Source organism: Rhinatrema bivittatum, chromosome 9, assembly GCF_901001135.1.
Source record: "Rhinatrema bivittatum chromosome 9, aRhiBiv1.1, whole genome shotgun sequence".
Classification (NCBI taxonomy): domain Eukaryota; kingdom Metazoa; phylum Chordata; class Amphibia; order Gymnophiona; family Rhinatrematidae; genus Rhinatrema; species Rhinatrema bivittatum.
Window position 1 is genome coordinate 109371890 of NC_042623.1, and position 15062 is coordinate 109386951.

Consider the following 15062-nt stretch of genomic DNA (forward strand, 5'->3'; position numbering starts at 1 on the left):
GCAGGGCTAGGGAGCCTGCCAGGAAATTCTTCTGGTGGACAGGGTCTGCTTCAAATGCATTCACAGCACTAGATGGCAGGGACTTTGCCTGCCTGGGAGGTGAGGAGATGGTACTTGAATCACGACCGTCAACACTGGAGGGTGACAGCTTTCATTGGTGGAGGGTAATTCTTGAAACACAGCATGTGCTTTGGCCCACACTGGTTTCCAGCAGTGGGTAGAAGCCTTGAAACGATGCTTCTGCAGCTGTGGAGCAACTTTTTAATCAACCTAAAATTAGGTGAATACATTTTAAACTGATTATCACCTTTGGGAAAAAAAATGGGAATTTATGGATGAAACTCGGTTTAAACTGAAAATGAAGAACCCTAGAGAAAGAACAGCTGCCCCTCCACCAGCTTCAGTCAGCTCCTCAGTAAAAGGAAGACACCTCACCATTCCATGGCCTCGGGCCTCTCCCTTTGAAGGGAAGAGACCTGGCAGAGTCCCACTCCCACTGGGAGTGTCCCTGGGCCCACCAGCCTGCAGGCTGGCTACGCCAGGTGGCTAAATCCCTGGAAGCTCCTCTCCAACACCCCCACCACCCAAGAAGGGCAGGATTCAAAAGGAAAAAACCTGCTTAAAGCTTCCAGATTTTATACCTCCTGCTAAACTTTTGTCACCCAATCAGAGAACCCCACATTTTTAAAGAAACACACACCTCTTAACCTAAACACATCATCCCATTAGCTACAATGCTCGTGTCTCTAAAAATTCCATCCAGTGGTCATTTGCTAATTTTACAATAACAGCAAACAAAACATTTCCCTTACATGTCAAATATAATTGCAGGGTCTCCCCCACCCAAAATGTCTTGTGCAACTAGAAACAAAAACAAAAGCATCCAGTTTGGGGGTCTCCCAACATTCTCGCCCACCCAAATATAGTCCTGGTCCTCCAGACCACCAGGTATAAGATCAGGAGATTACCCATATTGAGCATTTTCTTCTAGGGCCTAAAAAACGTCAAAACATACTCCCTCCTTTGCATCCCCATTAGCAGCATCAAACATAGGGCCTTTTACCCATTCTGTGTCTATGAGAAAAAAGTTTAGTAAATCAGTCCCAAAGTTTTACAAATACTCTTCCCCATTAGGAGGGTTGACCACCATCTTGATTTAGCCAGTCAGTTTTTCAGAATATCCACAATGAATAGGCATGAGATAGATTTGCATGCAAATCTATCTCATGCCTATTCATTGTGGATACCCTGAAAACCTGATTATTATGTGTATCCTGAGGACTGGGTTGAGAAGCACTGCTCTATGAAGATAGTAGTGTCCAACTACTGCAAAGGCAAATGAAAATATCTTGAACCTAACTTTGGATCAGCCCATCTCATCCTGCAGCAGTGTTAGTCCTAAGGAGAATGTTTGAAAATCTCTTGAAGTAAAACTAATTTTAAAGGAAACACAGGCCATAATTTTTATGGGCTTTAACTCAACTGAGGAGGCTAGCATCACCCAGATTTTGTTTTTCGATTAGAACAGAGTCTATCTAGATTAATGATTAAATGTGACCCAAATGTGCTAGAAGGTGAAAAAACTTTTATAAACATGAATGGTATGAATGGAACAAAGTCAGCATGGCTTTACCCAAGGCAAGTCTTGCCTCACAAATCTGCTTCACCTTTTTGAAGGACTTAATAAACATGTGGATAAAGGTGAACCGGTAGATGTAGTGTACTTAGATTTTCAGAAGGCGTTTGATAAAGTTCCTTATGAGAGGCTTCTAGGAAAAGTAAAAAGTCATGGTATAGGTGGCGATGTCCTTTCGTGGAATACAAACTGGCTAAAAGACAGGAAACAGAGAGTAGGATTAAATGGACAATTTTCTCAGTGGAAGGGAGTGGGCAGTGGAATGCCTCAGGGATCTGTATTGGGACCCTTACTTTTTAATATATTTATAAATGATTTAGAAAGAAATACGACAAGGGAGGTAATCAAATTTGAAGATGATACAAAATGGTTCAGAGTGGTTAAATTACAAGCAGATTGTGATAAATTGCAGGAAGACCTTGTGAGACTGGAAAATTGGGCATCAAAATGGCAGATGAAATTTAATGTGGGTATGTGCAAGGTGATGCATATAGGGAAAAAGAATCCATGCTATAGTTACACAATGTTAGGTTCCATATTAGGTGCTACCACCCAAGAAAGAGATCTAGGCGTCATAGTGGATAACACATTGAAATCGTCTGTTCAGTGTGCTATGGCAGTCAAAAAAGCAAACAGAATGCTGGGAATTATTAGGAAGGGAATGGTAAATAAAACAGAAAATGTCATAAAGCCTCTGTATCGCTCCAAGGTGAGACCCCACCTTGAATACTGTGTACAATTCTGGTCACCGCATCTCAAGAAAGTTACAATTGCGATGGAGAAGGTACAGAGAAGGGCGAACAAAATGACAAGGGGAATGGAACAGCTCCCCTATGAGGAAAGACTAAAGAGGATAGGACTTTTCAGCTTGGAGAAGAGATGGTTGAGGGGGGATATGATAGAGGTGTTTAAATCATGAGAGGTCTAGAAGGGTAGATGTGAATCGGTTATTTAGTCTTTCTGATAATAGAAAGACTAGGGGGCACTCCATGAAGTTAGCATGTGGCACATTTAAAACTAATCGGAGAAGTTCTTCTTCACTCAACGCACAATTAAACTCTGGAATTTGTTGCCAGAGGATGTGGTTAGTTTAGTTAGTATAGCTGTGTTTAAAAAAAGGATTGGATAAGTTCTTGGAGGAGAAGTCCATTACTTGCTATTAATTAAGTTGACTTAGAAAATAGCCACTGCTATTACTAGCTATCTGGCTAAATTAAATCAGATAACTTGTCTCATACAGTATATTCAGCGACATAAACATCTCGCTAGATGGGGAGAAATAAAAAAAGCAAGCAAGAGATTATATTTGAATTCTGTAACACTGAACTTGTATGGACAACATCTAAGTCCCAAATCTTAATTGGTAATTCAAGCTACATAAACAATAGCAGGTAAGTTTAGTTTGAGAGATGCTGAAATATAGCATAATAAATAAAACAATGGATTTTCTCATAAAGGACAATTTTCAATTACTCCATTTCAGTGTGGGTAAAAGGGGTGGGGTCAGATTGAAGGAATAAATGTATTAACGCTGGCAGCCGGTATAGTCTGTTCCCCCTACCTTTCCCCACTTGCCATTCACCATCTTATCACCCCGACATCCCGAGATTCTCTTTCCACTTTTAATGAACAAGGGATTCACGTGGTGGGTAACAAAAAGTCCACAGCTTTATTAATGAAAATACAATTAAATTTAACATACCCGAGCTGGGCGAAGATTATGCGGTATCACCGTGCTGCCCATAATCGAGTGTCTGCCGCATTCAAGCAAGACAATGTGGTGCAACTGCCCCCCCCCCCCCCCACCCGCCACATCAAGCAAGGGAGGCCACACCTCTGGACCGGACTTAACACTGTTTTTTAGTTGGCACTTCCAGCATCTCATTGCTGTGGAGCCCCGGCTTATATTAACCCAAAGCTGCAACGTGAACAATGGAACAACACAACTGGTATTGCTATCTAAAACAGAATACTAATACTACCCGTGGAACAGGTGGTACCACTAATTAACATGAAGGGAAGCTGGGAAGCTGTACGCGAATGGAGTATGCAAAATGGGTAGGGTGGGATGTCGCCGATGCCCCCCAAAACAATGGCCCTCGGGTGCCTCCCTGATGACGCACACATCACGCAGGTGACATGCGCTCAGTCGTGTTGATGACGCAGTTGCCCCGGCAGCCAAACTCCCGCATCTCGTGGGAGTTCACCACCAATGTTCTGCGCGGCCTGTGCACCTCCTTCCTCGTTCCAGGAAACCCCTCCCCTCCGCCCCATCACCAGGTTAACTTTAAACTGGGCAGTGGGGGGGAAGGGCCCGGTTCTCCCAATGTAGTAAATCACAATATAGATCTTTCTAACTGATGGGATTGCATTTTTCTTCTTGTAACATGAGAAATGTCAGACCAATCCATATGTAATAAACATATCAACTAAACAGATCCACTGTAATTATTTAAATCTAAATAACTCACCACACCCTCCCCAACCTTCCTCCCTTTTTAAACCTTATCTACAGTATAAAGCATCCTCATATTAGAATAAGTTCCTCTAATGTAGTTTCAACTTCAATAACTCTCAACTCTGAAAATGTAATAGTTTAATACTGCAAAGTATTACATAGTACAATACATATAAAAAATAATAACTGGTTTTCTCTCTTTGCTGTCCAAGGATTTTTTTTCCTATCATACGTGTGATCTCTATAACGATGTGGCCTTTTAGAAGGGCTTTGTAACCGGATAACAAGAAGGGAATACACCATCTATGCCACAGCACTCCCAAGTAAGTATAACCTCCCCATTGTGGGGTGCACTGGATTAAGGGGATCACACAGTTCTCAGGGCAGTTTCTCAATATCCAGGACCTTTCTTCCTCTCATACATTGTTCATAACAGCCTCTGGGAATGCCAGGACTCATCCAGCAGGGGGGAGGTTCATCCTCCTGGGACCCTGGTGCAGTAGTGGGCAACACAGCCATAGTTATATAATCACACTACAACTCTCGCTCTCTCTTTCACTGGTTGTTCAATACAATAGAAGAGTCATCTTGGAGGAAAAGCACTCTTGAATAAAACACAGAATCCAAAGAGGGTGTTCAACTGAAATTTACTTTAACTTAAAAAAAAAAGTATCCAAATCAGGATCCCAAAAATCATGAACAGCAAAATGAAAATCATAACAAAAAGCAGTAGTCTTCTTGTCCATAGCACCTTCTCTATTCTCTCTTCTTTAACCAAATCAAAAAAAAATCTGTTCAGCAACCAGCCTAAGGCAAAGGGGTAGGATGGAAAAAATCCTCTTGTTACAAAAATTAGATGATTCTGAAATGTCCTCTAAGAAATTCTCACTAAAAAATCAGCAGCCTTACCCACTGTTTACTGGTTGTAGGATAAAACAGCCAACTTCCAATTGCTATGGCAAGATAATACTGGCCTTACTAGAAAACTGGTCTTAAAGATCTCTGTACACTGCTGTCTTGTCTTATCATCTACACCTCTACTAATGTCAGAGGCGAATTGTAGTGAACACTAGCCTAAGCTTTTGTCATTTTCTTCTCTGCTGCAGAGTTTGTGTATGTGCACACAAGTTGTTAGCACACACAGTGTGTGAGACATTTTTGCACAACTGTGAGTGTTAATGCCTATTAAGACAGCAGCATACAGAGTGAGACAAGATACAGTGGCATTAACCCCCTTCCAAACCTACCCCCCCCTCCCCAGGCATAGATTGCAGGGTATCTAAAAGCACAGAGGCATCAAAACTACCAACCCATAGAGTATGGGCAATTGCAAACAGCATGGAGGCATCAAAACCCACAAGGTATCATGAAGACACAATAGTTATATGAACAGCCCAAGGCAGTGTAGACTCCAGAACAGAAGAAAGGCTACACCAACAGTAGCATGAACATCATCAAAGGAACTGCAAAGCGGCAAAATGGTATATGTAGTGGAACAAAGAGAGCCAGGAGCAGATGGGGCAATAACAGTGGCAGAGTTAGACAGCAAGACATAGAGCTAGGAAAGAGGTGGGGTGAGAGAAGAACCTTGCATTACTTTTCTTTTTTTAACATTTTATTTTTGGGACAAAACACCCTAATATTACCAAGAAAGAATAGGATGGGAGAACTAGGCTGGGATCCAAGACAAAAATAGTACACAGGCATCAAAACTCCCTAGGTCAGGGGTGACTAATCCCCTTGATCAAGATGCCAGCTATCGACTAATTTAAAAAAATGTTTCCCCTTAACTGGGCCTCCGTCCTACTTGCCAATTTCTCCCATCTTGGCTCTAGCCTGGCTGCTACCTCACTCAGAAAATGATTGGTTGCTATAGTTATCAGTCTCACTGCAACACTTTTCAATGGACCATATACTTGAATGGGAAATAAATAAATGAAACAAATTTTATTTTAAATTTATGGACACACACATTCCTGGGATCCACAAATGAAATGAAAATGGTCTAATTTGTTGCATTTTACATATTCCTTTCAAACAAATTCACACCCCCAACTGATACCTTTGCAGTATTTGATTAACTATATCATATTCTTCCCCCTCCCCATCTCCCCTTTGCTCTGGAATGCATATATTCAGTCCTTAAATCTCATTTCACTCAGGAGCAGTCAATTCCAGTCCTTGAGGACCACCAACTAATCAGGTTATCAGGATATCCCTAAAGAATATTCATGAAATAGATTTGCTTGAATACTGCCTCAATTGTATGCAAATATGTCCCATGCATATTCATTAGGGATATCCTGAAAACCTGAGTGGTTGATAGCTCTCATTGATTGGAATTGCTCACCTTCTTTTAATCTCTCCACAAAATTGCTCAGTCAGTGAACAGAATTGGTCCTCATGACCAGACCTTAAGGCACTCTTCTAATCACCCCTCTTTCCTAAGAGTGAATGTCGTAATCAGTTTCTGATCCAGTCTACTATCTTGGGCCCACCCTCCATGATGCTCAATTTATTCATGAGCCTCCTCTACAGGGCAATATCAAAAGCTTTGCTGAAATCCAAGTACACCACATTCTGAGCATGCCACGATCTAATTATTTGATCATCCAAAGAAATCGATCAGATTTGTCTGACAATCTCCCTGGTAAAATCATACTGCCTCAGATCCTGCATGCTGATGGATTTAAGATAATTTATTATCCTTCCCTTCAACAGAGTCTCTATTAATTTACCCACCACTGAAATGAGGCTAACCATCTTGTAATTCCCCACTTCCTCCCTAGTACCATTCTTATGAAGAGGGATTATTGGAATAAGGGATATATTTCTCAGGGCTACAGGACAACATCTGCCCTTCTCAAGTCCCACAGAACTACTCTCGTCTCCAAAAACTGATTGAACAGATCCATAGTGAACATATCAGAACATGTCTGAGTTCCCTTAATACTCTATATTTATTTATTTATTTATTTATTTATCCATCCATCCCTTCTGGCCCCATAGCTTTATCTAGTTTTAGTTTTGGTAGTCCCATGCACAAAAATAAAGGTCAACAAACACAAGAATTTAAGATAACCCTTTCTTATTGGATTAACTTAATACATTTCGGGGTTGGTTTTCAAAGCATTTTATACACTTAAAAACCTGTTTTATGCATGTGAATCTGGCTTTGAAAATCAATGCAGGTAAAAGTGCACTCAAAACTCAATTTTCGGTGTACATATACCTGTTTTAAGAAGAGGCACTCTAGTGGCAGAGTTAGGACAGGGAAAGAATTTACACCATAACTCAAAAAAAAAAAAGATGCAGAGTCAGCACCAAAAGACATATGAGATGAGACTTGAGGACTTGAGATGGGGAGAATATGATGCAAAAGAGACAGGAAGCTGTAGAACTAGGGATCATGATATGAAACTTAAGAACATAAGAACATAAGAAAATGCCATATTGGGTCAGACCAAGGGTCCATCAAGCCCAGCATCCTGTTTCCAACAGTGGCCAATCCAGGCCACAAGAACCTGGCAAGTACCCAAAAACTAAGTCTATTCATGTTACCATTGCTAATGGCAGTGGCTATTCTCTAAGTGAACTTAATAGCAGGTAATGGAATGATGTCAGGAAATATTTTTTCTTGGAAAAGATGATGGATGTCTGGAATGCTCTCCTGGGTGAAGACATAAAACAATAACAGAATTCAAAAGGGCATGGGGCATACACAGAAGATGTCTTGTAGCAAGCACCTGTGGTAACTTTCTGTATGGGGATAACTTGTACAGAGCAACAACAGTTATAAATAAGAAGGCAACGGGATACCTGTGTGGAGCAGAAGTTTCAACCCTGAACAGGATGGCGAGGGGCTGCCTGCATGGAGCAGCAGTTAATTCTCTAAAAACACCTTCAGGGGTAGACTGGATGGACCATTTATCTGCCATCATTTACTATATGACTTTTATTTTCAAAAATGTGTGCATAAATCTCCAAGCACAAAGTTATTCTTGCTTCAAAGTAGGTATAACTATGTGCATATGATGACGCATGTATTGGGGACATTCATGAATTTTTATGTGCATGTCTTTGCTCTGAAAATTCAAGCACAACTCTGCTAACAAAAACCCTGAGCAAAAGTATTTATTTAGTTTTCTGCTATTTCTTTTTCTTCCGCACGTCCCTCCTTTTCTCCTCTCATTCTACAATCCCGTCTCTGCACATCCTCCTTTCATTCACAAACCTGTAAATGGTATTGTCATTGTCACTTCTGCTCACATCTTTACCATCCTTTCTTGTTTCTGTCATATTGCTCTGATATTCATTTCAATCTTTGGCTTTTTGAGACCACTTGCACCCTTCTGAATGCAGACCCTTTTGCATTTCCTTCTTTCAGCCACCTCCTTTGACAACCACACCAGTCTCTTTTTCCTCTTACTTTTATATTCTTTCCTAACAGAACAATTTGCAACCCCTTACTACAGCTTCATTTTGTTTATCCCACTATACCCCCAAATTTTCCCCCTCTGCCAGTGCCTCCATAAGCTATGCCCCCATTTTTTAAAAAAGTCATTACTCATGAAGACCAGGACCCTAACTTTTGAGCAAATCCTCACTACTGATAATTTAATATTAAACTATATTGGCCAATGATCACTAGAGCTTGGGTGGCCACCCACCTGAATGTGTGAGCTACTGTCTACTGATCATTTTGACTATCAGTTAATTGTCACCACATTTAAAAAAAAGCAGTTATTAGAAAATATCTGGATAATTCAAGGGCCTTATGTGGCCCCTGTGCGACACAGAGAAGGTGCAGAGAGTACAATGTTTGAGAGATTGGTGTTTCCTCCTAAGGGAAAATGGCAAAGGTATTATGAAAGTGTAAGTCCATCCAATGGTCAGGGGGTGTGTATTGTAACTCTCTGGCAGATAGGCAGGATTTTGGAGAGGGTATATTACACTGGTTAGAACGTGGGAGGGGGCTCCCTCAGAATCACCAAACCAGCGGGAGGCAGCTGTGACCCTCTCCAGGGACTGCAGGGAAAGAAGGAGGAGTAGGGCAGAGATATCCCACAGGTGACTCAAGAAGCCTGAGAAATATGAAGAGATATCTAAAGACGTTAAATCTGAGAATTTATAGACTGAATTAAGGAAACAGTAAGGAGGGCCTTCAGGACCAAAAAGGAACCTTATTAATTTGTAACGTATCATTAAAAACATCCATTGTACCTGAAGACTAGAAGGTGGCCAATGTAACCCCGATATATAAAAAGGGCTCCAGGGGTGATCTAGGAGACTATTGGCTGGTGAGCTTGACTTCAGTTCCAGGAAAAATTGTGGAAACTGTTATAAAGAATAAAATCACAAAACATCTAGATAGACATGGTTTAATGGGACACAGCCAGCATGGACTTACCCAAGGGAAGTCTTGCTTCACAAATCTACATTTTTTGAAGGGGTGAATAAACACGTGGACATAGGTGAACCGGTAGATGTGGTGTATTTGGATTTTCAGATGATGTTCAACAAAGTCCCTCATGAGAGGCTTCTAAGAAAACTAAAAAGTCAGGGGATAGGAGGCGATGTCTTTGTGTGGATTGCAAGTTGGTTAAAAGAAAGAAAACAGAGTAGGATTAAATGGTCTGTTTTCACAGTGGAAAAAGGAAAATAGTGGAGGGCCTCAGGGATCTGTACTTGGACCAGTGCTTTTTAATCTATATAAATAAAAATGTTAAATAGTTTGGACAAAATCGCTAATCTCAGAAACCACTGAACCGATTGCTTTCAAATTTGGACGCAACCTTCATTTTGCATACAGGAAGGTTCTTCTGTACTTACATTACAGATATGTCACACCTGTGACAGGTAAAATAGGTTTAAAGAGTTTTTCAAGAAAACAGCAACATCTAATGGATGTAAGAGCCATACGTTACACCTTACACTGACACACGCAACACTAATCATTTCGCCAGTCCAGGTCCATGTTTCACTTCCATTTTAACACATTCGTGCACTTTTTTCGCCGGAAGATAACTATTTCCTTTACAGATAAAATACATCCACCACCCTCCTCACACCCTCCACACACATGCCAAATTGATTTACTTCGCACAGCCTCCCAACACACACAAAACCACCCTCCTCACACCCCCCCACACACATGCCAAATGTATTTACTTCCCAGGCCCTCACAACACACACAAAACCTGACAGAAGTCCGGGAGGCTCCAGCAGGGGGGGGGGGGGGGGGCCAGGACCAGTCCGGGACACATCTCTGCACTACGGCCGTCGGCTGCCAGCAATCAATATGGCGCAGACGGCCCTTTCCCTTACTATGCCACTCGGGGACACCAATGGCGGCAGTAGCCCATGTGACATAGTAAGGGCGAGGGCCCCTCAGCGCCATTTTCAGGACTGGCAGCCAGGGGCCCTTTGCCCTTACTATGTCAGAGGACCTACCGCTGCCATTGCTCCACCCCGCTGACATAGTACGGGCAAAGGGCCGTCGGAACCCATTTCAGTGCTCGCAGCCGACAGACCAACGCCAATACATCGCTCCCGGACCGCTCCTGAACGCCCGCTCCACCGACTGACATTTTTATCAGGTCTCGGGGGGTCTGGAGGGTGTGGGGTGGTAATGAATTTATTGCGAACATCTTGGGGAGGGGTCATGAGGGGGGGAAGGTTTCATTCCTTCGTCAAATCTGGGGGGGCAGGAGAGTGTGGGGTGGTTAGTTTAAGAGAACGTTTCTCATAGGGTTGTTTTTTGGGGAAAGGGGGAGGTTCACACACAAATACATACACTAAACTTGCACGATCTCGGGAACGCACCAAAATTGCCCTCCCCAGACCACAAAACAAATTTGGGAGTGCAAATACATAATGCGCACAGACGCCCAGGGACAGACCACATGTAGCACCAACAATTTTAATTTCCCAGGTCTTGGGGGGGGGGGGTTATTATTTGATTTAAAGGGATGGGATTGGGGTTTTTATTTGGGGTGGGGGGGTTCCCACAGAAATAGAAAGACAAAAGTTTTCTGATCTGAAGGGTAGGCAGTAGGCGGGGGGGGAGGTGACAGAGAGGGGAGGGAGAATGAGGGGAGAGGTGAGTGTCAGGGGAGGAAGAATGAGGGGAGAGGTGAGTGTGAGGGGAGAGAGTTGGAATGGGGACAGGGGAGGGAAGGGGGGGGTGAGTGACTGAGGGGGAGGAGGATGAGTGACTGAGGTAAATGGGGAAGGGGGAGGGAGGGAAAAGAACCTGACTCTGCCACTACAACGCGTGGCGGGGTACCGCTAGTATATTTATAAATGATCTGGAAAGGAGTACAACAAGGTGATAACATTTGCAGATGACAAAATTATGCAGAGTAGTTAAATCTCAAGTGGACTGTGATAAATTGTAGGAGGAATTTGTATGATTGGAAGATTGAGCTTCCAAATGGCAGATGAAATTTAATGTGGAGAAGGGCAAGGTGATGCATATAGGAAGAAATAACCCTTGCTGTAGTTACGCCATGTTAGGTTCTATCATAAGAGTTACCATCCAGGAAAGAGATCTATGCATCATAGTGGATAATACATTGAAATAGTCAGTTCAGTGTGCTGTGGCGTTCAAAAAAGCAAACAATGTTAGGAATTATTAGGAAGGGAGTGGCAAATAAAACAGTGAATGTCATAATGCCTCTGTATCGCTCCATGGTGAGACTGCACCTTGAATACTGTGTACAATTCTTGTTGCCATATCTCAAGAAAGATATTGTTGCACTGGAGAAAGTGCAGAGAAGGGCGACCAAAATGATACTTTATTTATTTGGTACTTTTTTTATACCGGCTTTCATGACAGTGTCATATCATGTCAGTTTACAGGAAACTGGGGTACAATAACCTTAAAACATTAACATAGTAAAGAAGCAAAAAGTTACAATAAAACAGGGGTGAAGAACTGGGGGAAGAAAAAGACAGAGCATAGGTAACTCAGATATAATGACAGTTATTTGAAGTGTGCTGAGAGTTCTAAAAAAGGGGCATGGAATGGCTCCCCTATGAGGAAAGGCTGAAGAGGTTAGGGCTGTTCAGTTAGGAGAAAAGACAACTGAGAGGGGATATGATAGAGATCTACAAAACCATAAAAGGACTTGAACAGGTTAATGTAAATCAGTGATTTACTCTCTCAGATAATAGAAGGACTAGGGAGCATTCCATGAAGTTACCAAGTAGCTCATTTAAAACAAATAAAAGAAAATTCTTTTTCACTCAGCACATAATTAAGCTCTGGAATTTGTTGCCAGAAGATGTGGTTACAGCAGTTAGTGTAACTGGGTTTAAAAAAGGTTTGAATAAGTTCCTAGAGGAAAAATCCATAAACTGCTATTAATTAATAAGCAATAGTAGCTTGAGTTCTATTTAATGTTTGGCTATTTGTCAGGTACTTGTGACTTGGATTGACCACTGTTGGAAACAGGATCCTGGGCTTGTTAGACCCTTGGTCTGACCCAGTATGATAACTTATGATGTTCTTAACCTGTGCCTGATTGGAGTCTCGGAGCAGGACTGGGGAACTGCATTCCATCTACAGAAGATAGAGAGAGTTGCCTTGCAGCCATCCTAAAAGCTGTGAGTAACAAATTGTGAATGCTAAGGAAGTTGGGCCTAGTTAAAGGTTGAAGAGAATTTTATACATGGAACTGTGATTTGAAGTTGTTCTGAACACTTGGAAAAGGATTGAGATTGACACTGCTGATTTTTATGGAAGTGTGTTCTCTACAATCTTTGGACTGCTTGAACAGTTTGTTGAAATAAATTATCTTTCTTTGGAGCACACTATCTGTAGTGGACAGTGAATTTGTGGAGGGGTTTAGGAGTGTGTCCTCTGCTCAGTTTGGCCCTGCAGTTTATCTGCCCCCAGCCCACGACCCAGCTGAAACTGCTTTCCTCACTTTGGGTGAGGAAATCAGGTTCCCCAAAGCTGAGAAGGTGACCCCAGATGGACAAGAGGGGTTACACTTACAACACAAAAACACTGTAAGATCCTCAGTTTCACTCTGGTTTATACTTACGCTCCTGGGGCCTCAGAGTTTCCCTAAATGGCCACTTATACTGATATGAATTAATTTGCTTTTCTGACCCTGTCTGCACTCCAGGCGGGCATCACACCAATACACTGAGAGGGTGATTTTCAAAAGCCATTTACCAGGTAAACAGGCTGTCTGAAAACTGCATGCCCTTTATTTGAGTACTTTTATGCACAGGGATCAAGAACGTGCATGCTTTTACCCATGGGAAAAGTAGATGGAATGAAAGGCAGGGAGGCCACAGTGCACATGTTTTGCAGGGAAGAAAAAATATCCAAGAAAAAGGAGGTGCAAATCTCTGCAGGTATTTTATCCTTGGGCAACCTCATGGAAGAAGAATTTTAGAAGCAGAGAGCATGGTCATAAAAGGATGGCCATTTTTTGTTCCAAAAACATACACGAAAGTAGGAAATAAAATATACCTAGAGAAAGGAGACCCAAGAATAAAGTACAAATTGATAATCTGAAGAAACGAATGCTGCTGTTCTACGGCCACACCTTCAGATTTATTACCACACATACCACAGGCAGCTTGTTCAAAACTAAGATGGTAATGCTCAAACAACTGATTTACTGGGAGGTTGATATGGTTCCGATTCACTTACTATTGACATAAGGGTTAAAATATAGTGCTCTAAGTTCTGGCCATAGTGGTGAACCATTTTGGCATCAGCTGTAAGCATGACCTCCACGAATCTCGGATACGAAAGAAAGCGTTTTGTCCGGGTATGGGAATAGCTGATCTTCTCATCAAAGGACATATTTTTGGAGGGATGCTGAAGAAGTATGGCATTGTGTAAAACGTCAAGATCTTCATTTAAGCTACTGGAGTTTTGAAATGATAAAATGCTTTTCTTCAGTTGCCAGCTTTCTGTAATTAAAAAAAAAAAATACCAGAGGATTAATTTTCCCTATCTGCATAAATTCAAAAAGAAAAATTTACAGATTTAATAAACTGCCAATAAATTGTCTACAACTTGTACAATACAGCAGTTTTTCTCCTTTTCTACATTTATCCTATTCTACATCTACAGGATAGTTCAGGGGTAGTCCACTCTGAAACGTGAGATTCCACCTGGATATCAGGATAAAGAAATTATGCAAATGAATTAGGCCCCAAGATCATATGTATGCTAAATAATAGCAAGCGAGCAGATCCTGAAAACTAGACTGATCTGCAGGACCTGGAGACTGAATCCAAAGATTTTCAACCACACTCAAGATAAACAATGCACAGTTAAATCATTCACTATTTTGTTTGCTTGTTATTTTAAAACATTACACCAAGTTGCTCTGTTGGTTTCTCTGGCTTCTAATTAAATACCATGCTAATAGTCACACTATTTGTACTTACTTGTAAATATGTTCATATCATAGTTCCTGCCTTTTCATTCTTAGAAGCCAATGTACTAAGGCAGGGTTTCCCAAACCTGTCCTGGGGACCCCACTGCCAGTCATGTTTTCAGGATATCTACACTGAATATGCATGAGATAAATTTGCATATCTGGGACTCGGTATATGGACATTTATCTCATGCATATTCATTGCAGATATCCTGAAAACCCGACTTGCTGTGGCATAGTTCAAGATTTGCTCACAGAATTTATCTTTGCGCTTATAACTGCTTCACTAATTTTGCCCTGTGGTCACTCAGCATTGATTTTGCACAAAAACTCCAAAAAGAAAAAAGGAACACATGCTAATAATGCTGTTTGCAAGAGAAAGTAAAAGTAAGTGCATTAAGAGGGTATTTTTCAAAGGGACTTCTGTGATAAAAATAATTTTTTATCCAGAGAAAGACCCTTTATAAAATTGCATGACAGACACGTGTGCAAAATTCCATGCATACGCAGTCTCAAGCCAATATTCATTAAAACGTTTAGTAGACAAGTTATCTGG

General features: G+C 41.5%; 1 protein-coding gene across 1 annotated transcript in view; it reads right to left on the reverse strand.

Moving 5' to 3' along the window:
* Positions 1-14036, reverse strand: part of ADAMTS20 (ADAM metallopeptidase with thrombospondin type 1 motif 20) — a gene marked incomplete at its 5' end in the record, with an annotated part of 339654 nt that extends 325618 nt beyond the window's left edge. Inside the window, 1 exon segment of the mRNA XM_029617296.1 lies at positions 13768-14036. Within this exon segment, the coding sequence (XP_029473156.1) occupies positions 13768-14036 (269 nt within the window).
* Between the last annotated feature and the right edge of the window lie 1026 nt (positions 14037-15062).